Here is a 23383-nt window from a genome sequence, read left to right as displayed (position 1 = left end):
GATTTTCAAATAGCTAGCAATTACATTTCTTATGAAAATCCAGAGGTTTCTCCTGGAAATTGGAACATAATTATCAAACCCTATAGGTCATACTGTAGGTCATTTGTTAAGAGTTCTTCCTCTTCCTACAAAAATGTGATTTATATATGTTACTATTTTTATGTTTCTTCTGTCCAAAAGTTTGTTTTACATGTACAGCTGTCCAGCATTGCTTTTGTTTTGCAATTACCAGCATTGGTACTGGAATAGTTTTCTTTGCTTGAACAACCTCACCAAAAAAATGAATTAATTTTTTCCCACTAAATTTAATACTTATTTGTGATACCCTTTCTTGGAAAGTGTTTCTTCTTATAAAGTTCCCGTTAACTCGTGTTAAAATTGCTCTCATACTTCCAAAGTCTTCTCATTTTAAGGAATAAATACTATTCATATTTTTATGAACTTGAACTTGAACTTTATTGCCATATGTAACCAGTACTGGTACAATGGAATTCTTACTTACTTATGCTATTAATTGCTTCAGTGTTATAGTATATCCTATAAAATATGTCAGTAATTCTCAATTCAGTTCACTTCCACTGCAATGAAAATCTTCAAGAATCAGTGGCCTGGATCAAATCGAATGTTTGACCCACTGACAAACCCAAGGCTTGATGGCAGGATTTTGTCTGCCAGAGGATTTTACCTAGAGAAGATTCCACTTTTTATTTATATTCCATTTATGTTAGATAAACATATGATTGACTAAGACTGCAGTATTAAAGTCATTGTACTTCTATATTTAATTGAATATGATGTTGGAAGTATTCTTAATCAATGCAGAATTGCATGTTTTGTCTTTATAGCTGCCCAACACCAGGCTGCGATGGCAGTGGACACGTCAGTGGCAAATATGCAAGACACAGAAGGTAAAGATTTCTTTTTTTGTTAAATACAGTACATTTTCAGAGTCATGCAGTGCCTGGTGTGGAGGTTTGCTGATGCAATGCTGTATAGAGTAGTTGTTTTTTGACAGATAATTTTTAACAAAAATGTGAGTAGCTGTTTTTGGATTGAAAGTCTTGTTCCCTTGTTTGTAGGGCATTTTGATTTTTCTTTTCAATTCTAATATTCTACAGATCACGTTTGAAGCAATTACTCAGAGTGCTGTAGTCTTTATTTTGGATAAAAATGAAGTATCACATTTTTCTTTTGTTACTAAAGGAAGAAACTAATTATACAGCAATAATACTTCTTTCCTCTGCTCACCAACAGTATATGTTAACAAAAGTGACACATTCCATTCAACACTGTTCAAAACATGTTTTTCACTTTTAACTTTAATCGAGAAGCTTTTCCATTGCTTTCCAAAGTTAGGTGTTTCAGTATTAAAATCAATTCTAGGTCTCAAATACCATTAAGGTCTGAAATACTATTCAGAACGATAGGTAAGACGGTTGTTTTGGTGAGTTTTGGTTTTTGGAATTTGGTTTGAATAAGAGACTTTGTAAATTATAAGCTATTACAACAACTTCCTGCTTAATCACATTACCACATAACAAACTTTACATATGCAGACTACAAGATTTAACTCTGTGTTGATGTGTCTTTAACTTCCTTCAAGGATGGAAAATATTTTTACATAGTAGTCCTTCTTCCAGTATATTGTAAGAGGGTTACGAGTTGAAAATGTTTTTCTGCTCTGTAGCTCCATAATTATGTTGTTTTTGTAAGGAAGTTACTTATTAAAAATGTTACTATTTTTACTAATGTTATGCTGTTTACATAATAGATATTAAAAGAAATTTAAGAAAGAATGATTTTTTGGAATTCCAAGCAATGTTCTCAGCTTCATCAAATTATTGAATTAAGAAGGCTGCTTTAGTCTACTGTGTTTGTCATGCCTCAGCCCATAGCTGTGAAGCCCAGAACTACAGACAGCGGAGAATGAGGAAGAGTAATCAGATTCTTCTGATCCCCCAAAATTCTAGACACCCCTTTTTTGTGACACAAAACAAAAACAAACTAAACATCCCCATACCAGAGGTTCAGCTCCTATTGTAGAAGAGGCACATTTCTCACCAAAAGCACAGTATTACCTGCAGGTGATTGTTGTTGCTTTGTAAAACGCTTTGAGAAGGCACCTTTAACAGCACTTTATGAAATAAGATGTATTATTACTATCATCTCAGGTGTCACTGAGAGAGCTCTGTCCAACTAATCCCACCCCATTCTTGACAGTGCTCAGCCAATTGCACACTGTTGCTTGTTGAAGTCCAATCACATTCAAATGAATCGGACAAGTCCCAGATCCTGGGATCAGGCACCCCCCTTCAGAAGTTGAGCCGCTTTGGAGGGCTCAATGTTCCATTTAATAAGAACAGTAATGTTTATAAATATTTCAAGGAAACTTTTAAACCTGTCAAAATGCCGTGTCAGTTTGGTTATTCATGAAAACATGAGGTGCAGTTTCATGTTAATCCATCTGCAAATTGCTACCAAGAAAAGGGTGTGAGTCCCTTCCCAACTTTTATGACCTAACAGACAAGAGAGGAGAAATGCATTTTTCTTTGTGATCCATTTTGATTACAAAGTAAATAGGATGGCTTCTCCCATCTCCTCCCATATATAGTCCTATCATCTTAAGTTTAACCTCTCGAAGGTTATCCTGCTTCTTCTCCTGACCTCCTCTTCTGTCTCAGTGAACTTCCCATTTCCTCTTGATCTCACCACCACCCCTATCCCCATCCCCCCCTGTAAGGGACCTTGGTGTCGCTCTTGACCCCATCCAGGTACTGACCAGGCTCACACCTGCTAAGCTTCAGTGGGTTGCCTGTTGTGAGTTACAGGGTGATATGGCTGCTGGCATCTATATCCTCACTTCCTCTCTGGAACACTCCAGTCACTCTATCACATGCAGAATTATGTTCCTTTACTTCAGTTACTGTACCTCATGTTGGTCCATTACGTGCAATTGAAAATTCAAAATGATTTAGATTAGAATCCAAGAGTGGGCAAAGACCCTGGAATTGATGTAGACAATTGCATTATAATTGTAAATTACAAAAAAAATACTCAAATAAACTATAAAACTATTCCAGTAAACCTTGAGGCTAAATAAGATACAGTATAGTACATATGAGAATGACATAGGTTGCAGAGGAGACATCATTTTTATTTTTTAGAAAATGTGGGGAAGCAATAAAAAGGGAACATAATTCAGGGTTTGGTATACTGAGCTTATGAAGAAACCAATAACAGCTACAAATTCACATAGCTATTGTCAGGGAAATGAAAGAATTTGGACCAGGTATGTTGATGTTATTGAGAACATGATATAGGTACTGTAAATTCATTATGTAGACTTACATTTGTCACAGGGTTGATCAACAGTAGCTCCACTTTGAAAGTCACAGGCTATGACGATGTGTAGTGCCTGTTGGATAAAATACAAGCTGTTCATGCTCAACACAAACTGTACTGTACTTTGCACCAGGTTGTAAATGCTGTGTTGTAGGACTCTGTCACTTTCTTATAAACTCATGGCAAGCCTGTGTTGTCCACTGTGTCTCTGAGCCACAGAGCTCATCCCTGATGACATGTAAGCCACATACAACACGTTCAATGGTACTAAGCTCTAAAATTGAACATTCTTGAGATAACTGTCATATTCCCAGTTCACAAGTAAAACATTATTAAACACAACATGATGAAGACATGCATTGTCCTGCTAGAATATTGTCACATCAGGATGAGTCTGCAGGAAGGACAGCAACTTAGGTCCCAGGACTTGATCAATGTAGGAGCATGCAATCCAGTTTCATATCAATCACTGTAATGGAGTTCTCTAACAACTCGTCACTGCTGCTCAGACTCATGACTCCCAGATCATGGCCTATTACTGAAGAAACATGTTGAACTGTAAAGTTTACGGGGTTAGAAATTGTTGGCTGTAAACATCCTAGATGTTGCATGACAAATGTTATAATTTCCAGTCCAGTTTCCAAAATACAGATTTCCCACATGTTCTTGTGTTCTCTATAAGCAGGGTATTATTAATCTATTTTTGTGTTTTCCTTTGTTAATTTTGACTAGGTTTGACATTCAACAGGTTAAATCACCCGTGCTCAATAAGCTCATCAACTAATGAAGTGATTTACAGTACTTCCTATGCAACACGTTAAAGTCACTCATGTGTATCTTGGTCAGTCATAGATGATCAATTAATGAATTAAAAATACACCAAGACAAGAGATGTTCTATAAAAATTGCCATTATAATAGACCTCATTTACAATATTATGTAGAATATGGAACCACTCCAATGAAGAGCAACCAAGTATGTTCCTGAACCTTAATGAATGTTATACTTGGTTCAATGAACAATATTATTTTATTCTTGAACAGAGAAGAATACTAGTAAACCTGATCACTGGTGAACTGAGGACTAGGGTGGGCCAACAAAGTAAACAATTGCAAATGTCATTCTGTCACATACTGTAACCCATAGCTGTTTTGAAGATGGCTTCAGCTTTCTTGGTCAATGGAAACCCAGGAACCTTTCTGCAGCCATCTCTACACATACTGTGTAAAGGATGACTTCTGAATGAAGTGGGCACTAGCTGCCTTGACAGAAGTCTTCACAGAGAGATTTAAAAGCCTTTAAAGTAGACTGGAAGGTGGGAGGATCCAAAGAAAATCTGCAATGAGGATACAGATGGAGTACAATCACAAGAAGAATTTAAGGGAAAAACAAAACATCAAAGGACCAGGTCATTAAGTGTTTATATCTAAATGCTAAGAGTATCAGAATAAATGCATGAGATAGAAGCTACTACATTAGCTTATGCAATTGGAATGACAGAAAGAGGGTTAATGGAACATGATGGTCAAGAATACAACATTAGTGGATAAACAGGAAAGATGGAAGGGGAGGGGGGGGTAACTCTGTACATGAAAGAATGTTTTCCGGAGCATTCAAGCTCAGATAATTAACCTAAATAAATCAAAGGTCTCGTAATTTACATATATAGGTCAGGTTTAGCTGTTCAAAAGTTCAAAAGACAAAAGTTTAAGAGTATGCTATAGACCATCAGATTTAGATGTTAATCAACATTCAGATGTACAATTCAACATTGGATCATCATGTGTATAAATCATGTGTATTTTTGTAAAGGAAGATGTTTTCATCAGTAGCTTCAGCTTCCTGAAATAGACTGGAACTCATACAAGTGTGAGTAGTCAAACCTGGAATGGTAGATTTGGTTAATCACTGCTTCCTTACTCAGAAGAGTGAACTGTCTTTTCAGTCCATCAAGATAGAGTGAGAATAATGAGGCAAGAGAGTCATTTAGAAACTGTGATTATAATATAATGTGCTTTAAAATATACTTAAGAAAAGTGTACAGTAATATACTTGATTGGAAAATTACTAGCACTCATTGATAGGTTGTCAACATTGAACCAAATATTTACAGATCAATAATTCTTGCCCCTATTATGTGTAAACAATAGTTAGAACTGAACTAGAAGATTGTTATATGGAAAAGGGATCTTAGGCAATATTCAGCATGGTTTTTGAAAATGATACGTCTTGCCTAATTAATATTTAAGTTTGACGGATTGACACAATGTATATAATATTGTATATTTAGAAGGGGTTTTCTAAAGTTCCTATAAATTATTTCTCCAGTTGACAGGCAATACTCACTCTATTGTGTTTTTGAACTGAGAACTTGTTAAAATATAGAAACAGGGGATACCAATAAAGGGTAAATGCTCAAATCAAGCTGATGTAATTAGTGAAGTACCACAAGAATCTGTATTAAGATCACATCTATTCCTAATTTATATAGGGCTCTCCAGCACTGATTCTGGAGGACTTGTGTGTTTGGAAGTTTACTTTCCACCACTGTTCTTAATTAAGCTTGCATGAGTTTCGATCCAAAATGAAGAACCTGGGGGTGGTAATCACTCCTGGGTTGACTTTTGCCACTCATTTGCATTATATTGTAAATACTGTACTTATTTTTTCCATCAGAGGAATATTGCTAGACTGCATCCATGCAGGAATCTCTAAAACTGCACCTATTTAGTTACATTAGGTGCAGAAATTGTCAGCTGGAGTCAAATCCTTACTAAGTTATCTACAACTTATCACTCTTGTCTCAGAGTCCTTGCACAGGTTTCCTGTTGGGTTTAAAGTTGATTTTAAAATCCTTAGGTTTCTGGCTAAGGCTCTTTATGGCTTGGCTGAACAAAATTCAGTATGTCCCGAACTCAACATTCAGAATCCCGATCAGGTTTTGTGCAAGTAATCACATTACTCCTATACTACAGTCCTTGCATTGGCTTCCTATCAGGTTTCGTATCGACTTCAAAATCCTCAAGCTCTCCCTATAAGGCTCTACATGGCTTGGAACTTCAGTACCTGTCTGACTTACTATTGTCCTACTCCCCCACCTTGCAAGATGAACCTTTGTTCATCTAATTCTGGTCTGCTGTCAGGGCCCTCTTCTGCTATGCCTCAAAGCTCTGGAATTCTATCCCTAAGGATATCAGAGAGTCACCTTCCTGAACACTTTCAAATCAAGACTCAAATCCTTCTTTAGAAGGATTTATCTTTATTTAACTGGTTCTGTGTCTGCCCTTCTGCTTTCTTACCCTATTCCAGAACCTTATAGTAATTGTGTAATCCTACTGTCTCCTCTCACTACGTACTTTTTTTCTTACTGTAAAGTGCTTTAAAAGGCACTTGTAGAGGTGCTACATAAATTAAGTTTATTATTATTATTATTATTATTATTATTATTAGATGCTCAATATCTAGCTGATCTTTTGCTTTTCCACCCTCCACATCACTTAACTGATTTGGGTTTACCAAGAGTGTCCACTGTTCCTCTACACTGTATAGGCGACAGTACCTTTTGTTCCCCTTCTGGAAAATCATCCGAAAAGGGACTCAGCCACAGTGAATGCTTTCAAGTCTAGCCTAAAAACATACATTTTCAAACAGGCCTTGTTCTGTTTTTTTTATCTGCTGTATGTTCTATGTCATTTTTTCCTGTGCTTTGCACATTTATTTTGTTTTGTGCAATGTGCTACTGTATGTGTATTTTAAAGGGCTGTTTGATAGTTTCAAATGCAAACAAATCTCAATGGCTTTTACATCATTTTTGGTGTTAAAGCCCTTCGTGTTCTAAGACATACATTTAATTTCACTTAGAGAATACGCTGATCCAGTATGCAATTAAAAATAGTTTCAAATCCTCTTAAAAAGCTCAAATGTTTCAGTAATTATCGATAGAAATAGACAACACAATCAAGCTAATAGAAATAATAATAAAAATGGTTAACATTTTTTCATATCTTTTTGAGTGGTTTCCATTATTATTACATTTAAGCTTATCTCTAGTATTCTTTTAGAAAATATACTGTACTTCTGATTTGAAACAATGGTAGAGTATTTTCTCTATTCTTTAAAGACACTCTACACTAATATCATACAATATATGTTATATTCTGTTATGTTTTTGTTATAAATGTACTGTACTATGTAATAAATATGTAATAAATGAATAGAATCTAATGTGTAAAACATGTAAAAAATATTTTTCTTCTGTAAATGACCTCATAATATTCTATCTCAGCCAGGATAAATGTTTTGGTATAATGATAGTATTAATAATTTTTATCCACATTATTGGATTATTAATATAATATAATATAATATAATATAATTATTATTGTAATGTATTTACATATGTGGATGGCATGTTGCCAAGGTGGTTAATGTTGCTGTCTTACCATTCCTGAATCCAGGGCTTGATTTTGGCCTAAGGCATTTGTTTGTGTGAAATTTGCATTCTCTCCTTGTTTGCTGGGGTTTTCTCAGGGTACACTGGCTTCCTCCCCAAGATGAACAGGATGGGTTTGATTGCATACTTTGAATTGTCCCTTCTGGCATCTGATCCCTTGACCTAATGAGCAATGGAAATGGCAACGTTCCCCATTTTCTTGATTCACCAAGAGAGGTTCTCTATATTGCATTTCATCCCTAATAAAGGAGCATAGTTATAAAAATATAGTGAACAGCACTCAGATGAAGACTACCATTCATACAGTATACCTGTGAATATACAGTATGGATGTTTGCCCGTTATGCCTTCTGGTATGTAGGGGCAGCAACATCAGTTTTTTTATTTTTTATTTTACAGGACAGGGTTTTTGGAACAATCTTAAACTGCCCACCTGGGAATAAATAAAGTATTTTGAATTTTGAATTGATATTCTCAGGTTGGGGCAGCAGAGTGGCAGAGTGTTTAATGTTGCTGCCTCACACAGCACTGGGGCCCTGGGATCAATTTCTCTGGGTGCTATCTGTGTGGAGAGTGTGCTTCAGTTTCCTCCTACATACTGGTAGGTTAATTGACTTCTGGGAAAACTGGCCCTGGTGTGAGTGTGTGCATGTCTGTTTGACTGTCTAACCTGCGATGGACTGGCGTCCCATCCAGGTTGTATCCTGCCCTGTAGTCATTGTTTGTAGGCTCTGGTTCACTTCACAACCCTGAACCGCATAAAGCAGTTAGAAAATGGATGGATGGATATCTCAGTTTGCAGCTACAAACCCTGCAGTGACACAAAGGTGGTGTAAGTAGACTCCTCCAACTCACTCATCCACAATCATCTTTTAATACATTACAAACAACACAGCTCCCTGCTGGAGCATCAGCACCTATCGGAGAAGAGACAAATTCTCCACTGCATGTCTTCAAGAGCTCGGGAGGCTGTAGGGGTCGAGAATTCCCACCCCAGCCAGTTGGGGAATCCCACTTACAGTTGGCACGTCACACAGTAGTGACATGAACCAGGCTTGAGTCTACAATCAAAGAGCACAATCTGCACTTTGGCAAGTGACCTTACTGGTCAAGCCACTCAAGAGGTCCCTTTCATACATAATTTTCAAATCTAATAAACAGGAAAATGAAATTTGTGTCAGAGCTGATAAATGATATTAATATCCCTAACCAGACAATTATTTTCAAGTTCCACCTGCATCTCTGTTGCTGGGATTTTAAGAGCTTTTTAAAAAATCACTTATGTATTCCAATATAGAAACAAAGATCTTTCTGTTATTCCAGACAATGTTATTTTCACTAGGCATTACAGTGTACACGGCACTTAATCCCTCAGTCTTTAAGGTTCCATTTTCAAACAGGCACCCCCAGAATTACAACCCGTTACAGCTTTAAAGGACCTGTTTTGAAGAAGAAAAGGACTGCATTTTTGTTCCTAGTATAATACAGCATCCTATTCCTGAGTCTTAAGATTTTTCCCTCAAGATGAAGCTTCATTGTTTGTTTTTAATTAGAAATCACACATAATTTTCTATTCTACTGCATACCAATCCGATTTGGAATCACCAGTTGTTTATCAACAGAGCTTACTACTACCACCCCTGCACTACACAGGTAGAACAAAGAGAAGATAGTTGGGCATGTCTCTCATTGACGTCAAAGGAAGCACACAGGTGCATAGCAGATCATGGGAGTTGTTGCGTAGCAAGCCAAGAAAATCCTGGATGATTCCAGTCCAGTCACCTGTGACAGCAGAATGCATGGCCTCTTGGGGAAACAAAGTCACAGCCAGTTAATGGCATAGCACAGGCTCAAGTCTGCAACATCAGGGTTCTAGAGCTCAGTCTGCACTCCAGGTGAGTGCCTTCACTGGTGGAGCCATTTGGAAGCCCAACATGTCAGTACTATTAACATTATGGCTGGGGTGCATCTGGGTGTGAGTGCCTGCAGTGCTATTTCTTTAAACACATTATGATCAAATGTGTCTTTTCTTCAAACTCCCCTGATGAATTGGCAATCTGATGGCTGTTTCAATAGTCATGTTTGCCAGTGTACTCCACATATTCCTTTAATGGCTGGCTATGCTGTTATAATAGTGCAGTTACAGTTGTGTTTTAGATCCCACAATGCCTTTACAGTGTTATTCAGTTTGTCCAGCTCCTTCTTGAATGTTTCATATTTTTGCTAATAAGCAAGTCAATGTTTTTTTTTGTACTTCATAGATACAAGCTTGTATTTGGTCTGATTGAACAGCTGCAGTGTGCATCACTTTGTTCTTGAGCCACACTGTCTATGCTGGAAAGTATTGGCGAAGGCCAATACTCCATCTTTCCCTTTGTTGTTTGTCCTTTCAGCATGTGTACTGTGCATTGCAAAATATATAAGATTTCTTTTTACTGTTGTTTCCCCTTGTTGGATGCCATGTCCCGTGTCGTTTCAGATCAATGAAAAAAAAAATTCTGGAAATCAATTGAAGCAAAGTGCTTTGAAAGGAATAAGAATCAAACAATACTGTACATATCCTTTAGACTCACTGAACAGCCAGGCTGAATATTTTTCCCTTTGAAAAAAGGACACATACTCTGCGCAGAGTGACCAACTATATTCTGTACTGTATGTATGTAAGAAATATAAATCCTGTTATCATAGGTGTTTGTTATTCATGCTGATCCTACCTTGTGATCATTATCTACCAGGTCAGACTGTAGCTCGCCAAGACACTGTATTGGACTAAGCTGTTATTGTAAATGGACAGATGTTTATGCTGAGGTTATTTGGAAGCAGCAGTGACACTGATAAAAATCACAGCATATAACAACACAGTAGCTATAGTGCAGTCTGTATAAGTATTATTTTTAAGGAGTCAGCAGTATATAGTATATAAAAAGTATATTTCATAATTTCAGAACTGGGTTGTGGGTACTAAGTATATATCTTAGATCTAGGTTTTTCTAACCTCATCAGATTTTTAAACATTCATCATTGCTGTTGCGCTGCTTAAAATAGTGAGATGTTATCTGTTTCCTCCTGACATGCACATGTTTAATTGTTCCAAAAGGCTTTCAGCAGTCCAAGTTTCCAAATTTTACCAGCAGTCCCAACTTAAAATTGTTTTTATATTTTGGGGGGTTTGAATACAATTAGTGCTAGAAAAGAAATATGAAAATTAATGTTCATAAAAAACATCATTTTGGTACAGTATCTGCTGTAGTTCTATTCTTAAATTAAAATATTATACATTATATAATGACACCGAGATTCGACTTGGTATCCTTCTGTTTCTAGAAGAAAAAGGGGAAGAGAAAGACACTGACTCCAATCTCTGTCGTGGTACGCATTCAAATACTTTAGGTTGAATGCAAAATCATTTATTTCTCAAGATTAAGATGCTTTAGTTGAATTACCCAGGATTAAACACCTAAGGTCTAGGATTGATGAGTTCCCACTGACTATTGAAAGGCAGTCTAATAAAGAGACACCTTCACGTTTGGCTGGGGATTCATTTTCATTATTTACTACAGAGACAGAATATTAATTTTCCTTTTTCATATTGTCTGAAAGAGGAGTCTTTAGCACGGCTATTACTGATGTCAGCATTTAGCTGATAGACAGCCGTGCCCCCCCTTATGTATCGATTAATATCTAACCGGTAAGGAGCAATAAAATAATGCAGTACATTGCAACGACTCCCTTGATAGCATACCTGTATAAAGCATTGTTCAAAGGCTGTACAGCTTGCAAGATAATTAAAGATAAATAAAGCAAATATGAGGGGTTATCCATCAATGTGTAGAGTTCTTTAACGTGATCTTAAGCTAATTTATACTCTGAATTGTGGTGTCCTCATTTGAATACTTATCACAGGGTTTTGACTATCCAACAGAAGCTGTAAGAATGTGGCATCATTAATATGTTAATTAGTCTTTAGGCACTTTTGGAGTAGTAAGACGGCGATATCCTCTTCAGCCCTACTGTGATTCAGAAAGCCATTTACTGTATTAAGATATGGCTTTATGTTTACAAGTGGCAATATTTTTACAACAATAAAAGAAAAAACAAAACTCTGTTTTCTTCTTGTATTTAAAAAAAAGTGATTGTTTTACACTAATTGAAGATTGATCTCCTTAAAGGGCAGTCTTCTACTTTTTCTTTTTCTTCTAAGATTCATTCTTCACTTGTTTGCCTTTGACAAGCTGGAACTGGTCTGTGGAGACTATGACTTATAATATTACTTTAAGGTCTGCACAGGACTGTCAAAAAGTCAAGGAGGTCTTGCGTGGCGCATTTGCTCAAGTGCTGCATCCCACGGATCCAAAATACCACTGACTTCAATTTGGATCAAACTGTAAAATTCATGTCTAAGACTCCAGTGACTACGGATAAAAATAACCTTGGATGGTTTTCTATGCTGCATCTCACTACTGATGGGGTGTCTTGTAGGGTGAGGCTGATGATATTCATAATTTAGTGCAGACTATCAGACATGAGAGGCTTCCTTTAATTACAGTAAATCCACAAGAGAATTAAAGGACCTGGCTATCCAGGAAGGCCAACCACTTGTCACTGGTATTTTAGCTTGTGTTGACAAAACCTAAACTAACCCATTCTGTCCAGTATGTAGAAACTTACAGGAAGTAAAAGGTAATACACAATCATATACAGTACATGTACTGTAAGTGGTGGAATACGTTTTTTCAAAGAACTGATTCATGCAGCTCTTTTTAAAATGTTTAGAGCTGCATACTGGCCTTTACACATTTAAAGTTAATTGTTAGTTTTATTTTGAGACTGTCAGACCTTTATGCGTCAATCCATGCAAAACATCCACCTTACTTGTATGTTCAAAGTGAAATTCAGCTGAAGACACCATTTGATTTGTGTATACAAAAAATGCATTTTTGTTAATCAATTCAATTCACAGTTTTCACGTTTATTGTAATATTTCTTATTACAATGGAAGTTTATTTTGGGATGAATCAATGTTTAAATTCACTTTATATTTACAAATTATTTTCTTGAATTTACAAATATATTATTATATTATATAATTAGTTATATATTATATATATTATTTGTTTTGGCAATATATTGTTGCTGACTGGTTTGACTATACATTAGTAAATAGAGTGGGTGTTTCAGATGAAATCCCACAATAACTGTGTCTTATGGACAATTTATTATTATTTTAAAAATCTGTTCAATTTTCTCCTTTTCCCATCAAGTCACTAGTGCATTAAATCCATCCTACTCAGGGTAGGTTTAATAATTACTTTCTCTTGACACTCTTTACACTTTTGAAAATGATTGACAAGTGTTTCTCCCATGTCGTATGGTCAACACGCCCCTTTAAGCTCTTGTTGGAATTACTGTGAAGCTGCAGACAAATTATACCTTTGGAGGACCTTTGTCACAAAGACAAAGGAGATGATAAATTGCAAACAAATTTAAATGAGGACAGAAGAGCCTGATAACACCAGCAACAGCATGCAAAGACATGAGTAAATCAGACCCAAGTAATGTTAAGGTAATCAAGGAAATCAGTTGTGGCCTTTCACCTGTGAAACCTCACTGCAATGGGAAAAGAAAAAAAAATCTCTGGAATGAGATGTGTGTCCCCCCTGCCCTGCTTAGAGTACCTGGCAGACTGAAACACCAAAAATCTCAACAATATCACCCTGAAGTGGTCCAAAGGGCATGCAAAGTTAAGGGTCAGCCTGTACAACATGAAAGAGCACTACAGTTGAGAAGAGACCAAGTACTTCAACTGCAGAGAGATGACAGAGTCATACTGTACATTGTCATTGCATATGCTCCTGTGCGACCCCCATAGCACTCCATGCAGAGCACTCCACATCTATGACCATGATCCTTAATGAGTACTCAAACAACCCATCAATTTTTATTTAAAAAAGGTAATCACAGACTTTAAATTAGTTTCCTGTGAGATTTCAAGTAAGGGCATGGGCATTTTACCATAGACTACTGTGATTTTACAACTTAGTGGTAATTAGGCCAAATGGATGAAATGCAGTGTTCTTCCAATTCAATTAAAAGTTTCCCAATACTAAGACATTTTGCTAATTTAAGTTCAGATGATTTTGGTTCGCCAACATTGAACACACCAGTGTAAGGTCTATAATATCATGAAATGAAACAAGTTTACTAGAAGCCCAGTTTCTTAAAGTGAGTTTGAGAATGGCCCAAACTGTAAAAACCAAGTAGAGACAGTTGACCTTCTACTGTATGTAAAGCCTTTATAGAATTTTCATATATGGTCAAATGGCTAGTTTTACAAAATACTTGTCTGTGATTTCTTATTTTTTTACATAATCAAATGTACTGGTCATCTTATTTGCATTGCAAAGCAATATTTTGTGTAGTTTATAAGCAATGAAGTATGTCACAGTCATAATGCCTTGAGGGGGCCATGTCTGAAAGAGAAGAGAGAAGTACGGAACAACTCATTTTAAAACACAGGGATTTGCAAATCAGGCTTCTGTTGACGGCATGGTTGCTGTTCAACTGTTCAGCTGTCCAAAGTGAAATTTTTGGGATATGCTTATACTTTTATAAATAGCATTGTCATAGCTGTGCACTACAAAGATAATCTTTTGTGTGTTGACTGAGCACAACATACTAGCCTTTACATTTTACACCAATCGTGAACATCAGATTTGCATGTTTGCAATTAAGTGTGTTCCATTTGACCTCAGAAGGCCTTGCGTATCTGCAAACTTTGTATTCAGTAGTGCATATCAAAATGCCACAGGTCAATACTTCTCTCTCTCCTCTCAGTCATGCTTTCTTAAGGTATTTGCAGTGAGTCTCATTTGTATAACTTTAAAATGATAAAATATAATTATTCACAAAGTGGATACGTAACATACTGGTGTTTGTTAACAAAGTAGGAAACAATATGTAACTTTTTTATTTTATTTTGTAAACCTAGCCATCTCACCTTCAACACTTCTCAAAACAATTAATTTTCCCAAGCAAAAACTTCACTACTTCACGTGTAGCCATAGAAACGTAAAAAAGCCTTGCAGTTAACTGTTATTTTCAATCCAAATCTTTCTTAGCCAAAGAACTCAACAAATATAAGTTTATGTAATCAAAAAAAATGTTGAGTGGCTACATGTTTTCTGGACTTTTATCTTTATGTTTTACATGAGTATGTTTTTTGTCCTGTGATGGACTGGCGTCCTATTGGCTGTATACCATTTTTCACCTGTTGCTTGCCGGAATAGACTCTTCCACAACCCCTGTATTAGATAAAGCTGTTTGAAAGCAGATGGATGAATGAATATGTTTTTGCAATCCCTTAAATAGGGATTGTTCTTAGAACTGCCTTAGTACGGTATATAGGCCCTGAATCCCTAAACCTCTATCCATTGTCTATAAGCCAGTTATCCTAGTAAGGGTAAGGGCAAGCAGGTGCCAATTCTGGAAACACAGGCCACAAGACTGACAGTGCAGTAGTCCTCTCCCCCTAGATGAGATGCCAAGTGGCAGTTTAGAGTAGCCAATCTAATTTAGCCTGCAGGTTTTGGTGGAGATGGCTTAATAAAAGTGCATCTAGAAATAACCCATATGGCACAAGATGATCATGCAGAGTTCATGCAAAAGGAAACCCAATCTATAGTCAAACACAGGACCCAAGCAGCAACACTGACCACAATACATCAGATCATCAAGCAACTAACCACAAAATCAACAAGATGAGACTACTTGCTTTTTTCTGAAAGAAGTCCATAAAGTTATAATTTTCTAAGCTGGAGTTTTCATCTTGTTCTCAATGAATGTGGAATATTATTATTATTTATTATGTGCCTAGAACTACTATTACTGAAACCATTTACAGTACATATCAGTAAACTCTACACACAACGATACATACTGTAATTCTACAGACTAAAGTGATTACAGTATTTCCTTATTTTTACACTACATTGTGCACGCTGTTTGTTTTTTCAATACATACAGTATTTCACATTTGTTTTGGTAGCAACATCGGGGTTCATTATTTCATTGTTATTTAAATCAATTACAAATTTTAAACAAAGCCGAAAGTAGTTAGGTAAAATCATTCTGTGCACATAAAAAAAAATTCTGTTGCTGTGCAGTGATTCACAATCATCTGCAACACAAATTACACAAATGTGCACGCTGTTGTTTGCAAACTTTTCCCTTTGAGGAGAATTTAATATCATCTTGTTTCACAAAGTATACCAAGTAATCCCCAAAATGCTATATACAATACTGTACATTTCATCATTCTTGTGTGGTATTGCTGGTTTCCACATAATGGATTTAATAATGTTGATTCTCTTTTTGAATGAGTAAATGCCAGTTTTCTGTTGTATAAACTTAGCCTTCAAAATCAGTTCACAATCTGGTGTATTACTTTTTTAAGAAAAGTTATTTTACTGTATGTACTAATATTTGCATATTTAAAGGAGAAATTGCACAATAATTACAATTAAAATGATCAAAACAGAAGACCTTCTACTTATATTTTTAAAGTAAAATTATATTTTTCTGAATTATTTTTCATTTTATGTATATATATTTCATTTCTTATAGTTTTTCACCACCAGTTTGATTGCCATGGCTGCAGATGTGGGTGAATAATTGCCTGTCTTCACAGGAGCGTGTTCTGGAGCTAAAGTCGAGTGCTTTCTTCCTGATGTATGCCTCATTTGGATTCAGCCGACAGCCTAGGGGCTGTATTATTCATGCCTTGACAGATAGCACTCACTAAAAGCATTGGAATGAAGCCAGGTACTGGTGGGGAGATAGTGAAGCATTGCTCCTTTCTACAGAGAGGAACAGCTTAGAACTGGAACTGCAGAGCTCTGTTTCCTAATCAGCCTTTCTTAGGAAAGCCAGATAAAACTCCATAAATCATTATGTGCCCCCCCCCCCCCCACACACACAACCACCTCCTCCTCCTCCTATGTCATATTTGAAGTTTAAAGAGAAATTTCCATATTTAATTGCAAAGAGTATTTCTTTAAATTACGAAGTTACCACATGAAAAAAAGAAAGGAAAGAAACAATTCACTTGGGTAAAGGCAACACACTGCAGCATCTACCGATCTTTTTAATTAATGTATGAATGCTGCACAACACAGCACATAGTGGGATAGTTCTCTAAAGCTGGGCCTGCAGTAGGAATCTACTTTTATATATTCAGGTTAATAAAGGATGGATCTTTTATTGGTTTTTTTAGATGATCTCATCCCTGTGCACTCAGTAATTAAATCATTGTGTTAAAAATGGATTAGAATTGTGCATTGTTCACTGGGAGAGGCATGAAAAGATATTAGTAGCAACAACAATTTTGATTTAACCTTGATATTCTTGTCTAAAAATTGTGGGCATTCACTTGTCATATATTAGGGAATACCTTTCTTATCAAACAATTATAGTAGGTATATAAGTGTGATTTTTTCATTTTTATTGCCCTTCTTCATGACTTTTCCAAGTTGATAATATCTGTAAACATTTAGCATTAGATAATCCAGTAACTTTAGACAATCCCCATAGGTTCTCAACCCCAACCATGCTCTCCTTACAGTTAGCACACCATATTACTTGTGGTGGATGAAGCTTGTCAAGCTTTACCTCTAGCTACACAGATACTACCCTATGACCTTTGTCCCACAGCAGTTTTTCTTGCTTTTCGGCTGCCAACAAAATTATCATCAATGTCCGTTTTTACCCAATAACTGTTCTCAGGGAAATGTAACTCTCTAAATGTAACTCTGTCGTGATTGGAAATAATCTGAAGCGTCCATATGTACATACTATTTCCCTCTGTGTGTGCAGAAATCTGAGGAAAGAAAATCACAAATTCAGGTTGTCGGCTCTCACACTTACAAGACACAGCTAACCTTACAGCAAAGATTTCTAGTATGGAACCATGGGAGCTATCATTCAATAATAAATCTAGAAAACCAGTTTCTCAAAGCCTGTGAGGCTTTCAATAATTGTGAAAGGGTGTTTACTGTCATTGGGGGTTAAATAATATTTAATCTGTTTTTTAAATCATCCTTGGCTAATGACACCTTTCACTTTATTTTCTAAAGCTTGATTTTCTTTTGTTGTGTCCACATTTTAAACACAGTAAATTCCACAGAAACACATACCATGTAAAAACTACCAGTTGCATTACTTAGTATATTAATTTTTGTTTTAATTTTAAAAACTTTCAGTTCTACGTTATTCTCTTTTTTTTCCAGAGATGAAAATGTTCCCTATTGAAAACACTACATTCTCAAATAATGCTTTTCCTAAAATACAGTCATGCATTAGTTTACTTTACAAACCCATATTATTAGATTAGTATCTGGAGTATCTACAGAAACCTTTAACACATATCAAAAATTGATTTTACACTGATACCACTGGAGCATTTTAAAGTTCCTTATTTTGTTACTTTTGGTTTGGTTTAGCAAAGTAAAAAACAATACTGAAATAAGTTAAATCACAAGGAGAAGTTTAAAAGAGTAACAAATGCATGGTTAAAGTGTACTGTATGTACAGTAGTACTTGTTTAATTATTTCAGTTCTGTATATTCTGAATGAGAATGAGATACCACAGCATAAACATCTACTGTTACTCTGAAATAAACACTTACCATTAGATTTTGATGTAAACTATACTTGTTTAAACTCAATGTCTGCTTGACAGGTTTAGACCCTGCATTAATACCAAAAGTCAAACCTTTTGAATTTGTCTTTAAGTTACTGACTTTTCCCTTTCACTGGAACAAGATTAATTAACCTTCCCTTTAAAGTGAAGAGCTTGCTGCTGTAGACATGTTTTCATCTCTGCTCAACCTCGTTACTACAGATACTCTATGCGTGCTCTCTTTCACATGGCAATGATAATTACAGAAGCTGTCCTCTTATCCAACTTTTGGATTGAAAAAATGATGTCTGCCCAAGGTACACTTTCTTTCCTTTTGTTAGAAATCCTTGGAATAAAGCGGGACTGAGAGACTCCCAAAATGTTTGATTTATTACGAAATTTCTCACTCAAAATAGTTATATCAGAAAAAAAGAAGTGAGACTAATCTACAGTAAATTTGGGATTGACACCTTGTTTGATGTAAATGATGTACAGTGCCGCAGGCTTGATGTCAGGTCTGCTGATTGAGAAATTAAAGTAAATCACTTTTTTTTACAATCTATCTTCTTTTAGCTACCACAAAGCTCCAGTGAGGTATAGTGAGTAGGTCAAATGGAAACAGCTGAACTAAAATGATTCAAATGTTTTTAAAGCTGTCCCTCGTGTGAATAAAATCTAGCCCATAGTTGCTACTATACAGAGAAATCCATGCTGACAACAGGCGTATTGAATAAATCATCTTGTTTATTGTTTTGAAATGTGCAGTGATGGATATGACATGAAAATTGGTCCTCAGTTTGTCTCCGGCTGCACTTGAAATAATCCCCGTTTTTGAAAACTAGACTCCCAGATGAGTACCAAGGATATCATATTTATACCTGATATGAATATATACTATACTGTTCGTACATACACTCCTTGGAGCTACTTTCAAAATTAGCCACACTTTATTTAAGACAAAATCAGGTAAATAATGTAATGTGATGTGGACAGATTTACACTGTTGGCTGCAGCGGGATTGCTGATGGGTTTGTTTCACTATTGGAACAATATTTTACTAAACACTTATTCTCCATATCTATCCTAATGCACTTTCCACAGTTATACTGTATATATGATGATAAACACACTAAAAAAACAGTAATTTGAAGATAGGTTTCCCATGATGTACAGTATAATTTCTTGTAGACTTTGTACATTTATTGAAAATTATATACTATTACCAGCAAAACTATTACTGGTAAAGTAAAACCTGAAACTTGGAATGTTTTGTGAGGAATTAAGCACCTAGCACCAAGTAATCGTTCTAGCAAATTTCAATGACTGGCAAATGTCTTTCCTTTCGGCTTTGCACAAACAACGAAGGCCTATTTTCTAATGAATAAGCTAAACTGACATTATATAAAATGTAATGGTAACTGCTAGTTTTGAATTAGTATTTTATATGAACCAGTAATCCGTGCTTTCCTAAAGTGTTTACTAGAGATGTGCTACCCAGCTGCAAACAGTGTAACATCAGACACTAAGAATTTGTGACCCCATACTCTAAAGTGCTGTTTTTCCAGTCAATATGCATGAAAGAAACAGCAGCTTAAATAATTAGTTCTGCCTGAATGGAAAAATAATCTAAAAAATCCGCTTCTGACGTTTTTTTCCAAGGTGATTTTTTTTCTGGGGGTAAATTAAGGACAGGTTATGTATTACACTAATATAAGGTAGGTAGCATATAAGGTAACATAACTTACAGTAACTGTTCATCTGCTGCAATCTGTTTGTCACCTAGCTTTCACTGTACTGTAGTGTATGTGAATGTTTGTGCCCATACATTCCTTACCAGTATTAATGGTCATTTTGTCAAAGAAAAATATGAAATATAGTTAATCATAGGAAAGTATTAATTAAATATCTCTAAGTGTTTAACTTTTTAGTTTAATTAATGCACAAATACAGGTACTGGGATGCACAAGGAGCTGTTTCATTTGTGTCATTTTGAGCAAAGACACTAGAAGACTCATGGACACAACTGAACAAGGTTGTCCTTGCTCCTTATATACAATAACAGGTTAGGTGAATTTTCTTTGTCATAATCATGTGTGACTAAATGTAAGTTATGTAAGTTATTTAGAAGTACAATGTTGCAGCAAGTTCTGTTACATATATTTAAAAGTGATCTTGTGTAATCATTCTTCATCAGATTGTAATGGGTAACATCATGCTGATATAGCAGTAGGAGAGGAAATATTACCGCTGTGGACAAGACTGAATTTCTGTGCTTAAAAGCATTGCTCGTGTTGGGTATGGAGAATTCCCCTTCCATGATTTTATTTTAATAGTCTACTTCCCAGTTGATCATTTTGAGCTAGCCCTTAGCATTTTTAAACAAAATAAAAAAATAATGACCTTGGAGAAGACGCTCTGATTCTGCCAGGCTGTCAATAAATGATGACTTAAATTGGCTACTGAAAATTGACATCGAAAAGGTCTGTTTACCGTTTGAGATTATGCTCTTGCTGGTTGATTTATTTTTATTTTTAACTCATATACACAGTCATGGTGACTTTTGTGTAGCAAGCCTCCTCCCACCATGGCTGTAGTCATCACAGGTGCAGCGAGGGTCTTGCTACAAAGGCCATCCTCCTACCACTAACACGTCTGCTTCTAGAGTGTTCTTTTCAGCCCTACCACACAGCAATATAACAGCAGGAATGTGTTAGCAGTGCTATTTCTGTATTTCTTTTTAACCCTTTATGATGAAAACTGTGATGGAGATTATCATATAATTTCTCCTGAAAAGCAGTGCTGGGGTCCTGGGTTCAGTTCCAAACCTGAGGTGATGTCCGTGTGGAGTGTGTATTTCTCCTCAATTTACATGGGTGCCCTCTGGGTACTTCAGTTTCCTCCCACATTCCAAAGACAAACTGTACAGAACTGGTAGGTTAATTGGCTTCTGGGAAAGCATGTCTGTGTTTGTGTCTGCTGGGCAACGTGCTGGCGTCCTGTTCAGAGTGTATCCTGTCTTGTGCCTGTTGTTGATGGGATAGGCTCCAGCTCCCCTGCAACCCTAAACTGGATGATGCAGTTAGAAGATTAATGGATGGATGGACTGATGGATGGAGGCATACAGTTTCTGCTCCCCCTAGGGTCCTCATAAGAACTGGCTTCTATATCACTGAATGGGGAACAATATTTTTTAGGATTAAGGGTAATCCAATTCTTTTAAAGAATAATTTGCACTGGGTTTCATATGTGCTAATATTTATTCATCTTCCTTGCAAATGTTATGAAACCTGACCACTATTGGACAAGCTCATGAAAGACATTCTAAGAGTTTGCTGTTGTGATTGTTGATGATGTTGTTGAAATGCAAGAGCGAGGTCCGGTATTGTGTCTTTAAATTTCTGATGGCATAAGAATGCAAGAATAGATGGAGAACTATATGTGAAATGCTGTGATGTCCTCACAGAAGAGACACTATCAGGCCTCCACATCACATGTAAATATTTCTTTTTTTGTTGCCTTGCCATTCAGCACTGTACTGTATCCACAGCAAGGAAACTAGTGATTATCTGTTTAGATCTGGTTCCAAAAATTTCAATCAGTCCAAAATTAGTACAAGCTGGCTGTGGCAAACCCATCCAGTCACACTCCATCTCCTAAATCATGCCTAATCTAAGTCATGCATACAGTATAGCCTGGGTACTGGCTATCAATTTATCAGTTAGAGCTTGAAAGCTGAATGTTTTCAGGCATTAGTTCAATAAATAAAAAGGATTACCCATTCATATTGAGTAGGAATTTTCTATTTTCTATATTGTTCAGGAAATAGAGCAGATAAAAGCCCCTCTCATTGATATTCATCCAGATTTTCAGTCTGGGCCCTGCTGCCTGGGAGGCACAGTCTTGCTGTGAGCTGCATGGATGTCTGTAGGATGGGATTAATTTCAGTTTCCTTCTCTAGCCAAATGGGAGAAGCCTTAAAAATGGTAGGAAAAAAATGAATGGCACACAATGGGGAAATCTTTCTCATGTAACTACATTCACTCTTTCTGAGATACACATCCAGATTAAATTCTAAGTACATAAAACAGAAGAAATGCTACACAAAGCAGCAGAGCTTCTTCATGTAGCTGTTTTGGTTGCTGCTAGCTAATCGATCTGGTGCATCATTAAACTATTCCTTGACTCCCAGACTTCCAGTGTGTTCCAAACTTCCAAATCCCTTCTTGTAAAGAAGGGCCTTCTGTTCACAATTTTAAATGATCTTTTAACATACTATAGTTTTCACTTGTGTCCTCTGGTTCATGTTATACTGTTGATTCTGAAGAAATTCACTAGTTTGTCTTCGTCAATGCAAAAATGAATATTTAAATCAGGTCTTTTCTCAGACTCAGAGTTCAAGTTTAAAATGGTATAATTCTGTTTGTCTGTTATTCTGCTATTCACAGAGTGTTTCTGGAAAAAACAACTTTTCTATCACGATGACCCCAATTGTTCACAATAGTACTGTACTGACCATATTACTGTATTTTATCATTTAAACATAATATTCTTTGATTAAAATTTTACACTATTTAGATACCAAAACATTTTGTTTGTTAAACTTTCTCCTGTTTTGTATTATCTAGGACTTTCACTACAATTTAGAATCTATATCATTTGAAAACAACTAAGAATAATGATGGTTATGGTGCTAATGAAGCTCACTGTGGTACTCCACTAATGACATCACTATAGTCTGAACATTCAGCCCTTAAATGTATTCTCTGTTTTCTGTCCAAATGCATACATTACTTTGAAAGTCTAATGTCTAATTTGAGAATCTATCTTTTATGAGGGAATATATCAAAAGCCTTCTAAAAATCAAAATATCGTATGTCATATGTTCTATTAATTCATTACAGCTGTTTCTAATC

General features: G+C 36.0%; 1 protein-coding gene across 4 annotated transcripts in view; it reads left to right on the top strand.

Moving 5' to 3' along the window:
• The window catches only part of myt1la (myelin transcription factor 1-like, a), a 157990-nt gene that overhangs the window by 61118 nt on the left and 73489 nt on the right, over nt 1–23383 (top strand). For all 4 annotated transcript variants that reach the window (XM_088934923.1, XM_088934915.1, XM_088934898.1 and 1 more), the window contains one exon: nt 846–908. In XM_088934923.1, coding sequence (XP_088791049.1) covers nt 846–908 — 63 coding nt within the window. The remainder of the gene's footprint in view (nt 1–845; nt 909–23383) is intronic.

This window comes from Atractosteus spatula, chromosome 2 (genome assembly GCF_055471065.1).
Source record: "Atractosteus spatula isolate fAtrSpa1 chromosome 2, fAtrSpa1.hap1, whole genome shotgun sequence".
Lineage (NCBI taxonomy): Eukaryota > Metazoa > Chordata > Actinopteri > Semionotiformes > Lepisosteidae > Atractosteus > Atractosteus spatula.
The sequence above is the reverse complement of the archived record's forward strand: the minus strand, read 5'-3'. Positions and strand labels throughout refer to the sequence as shown.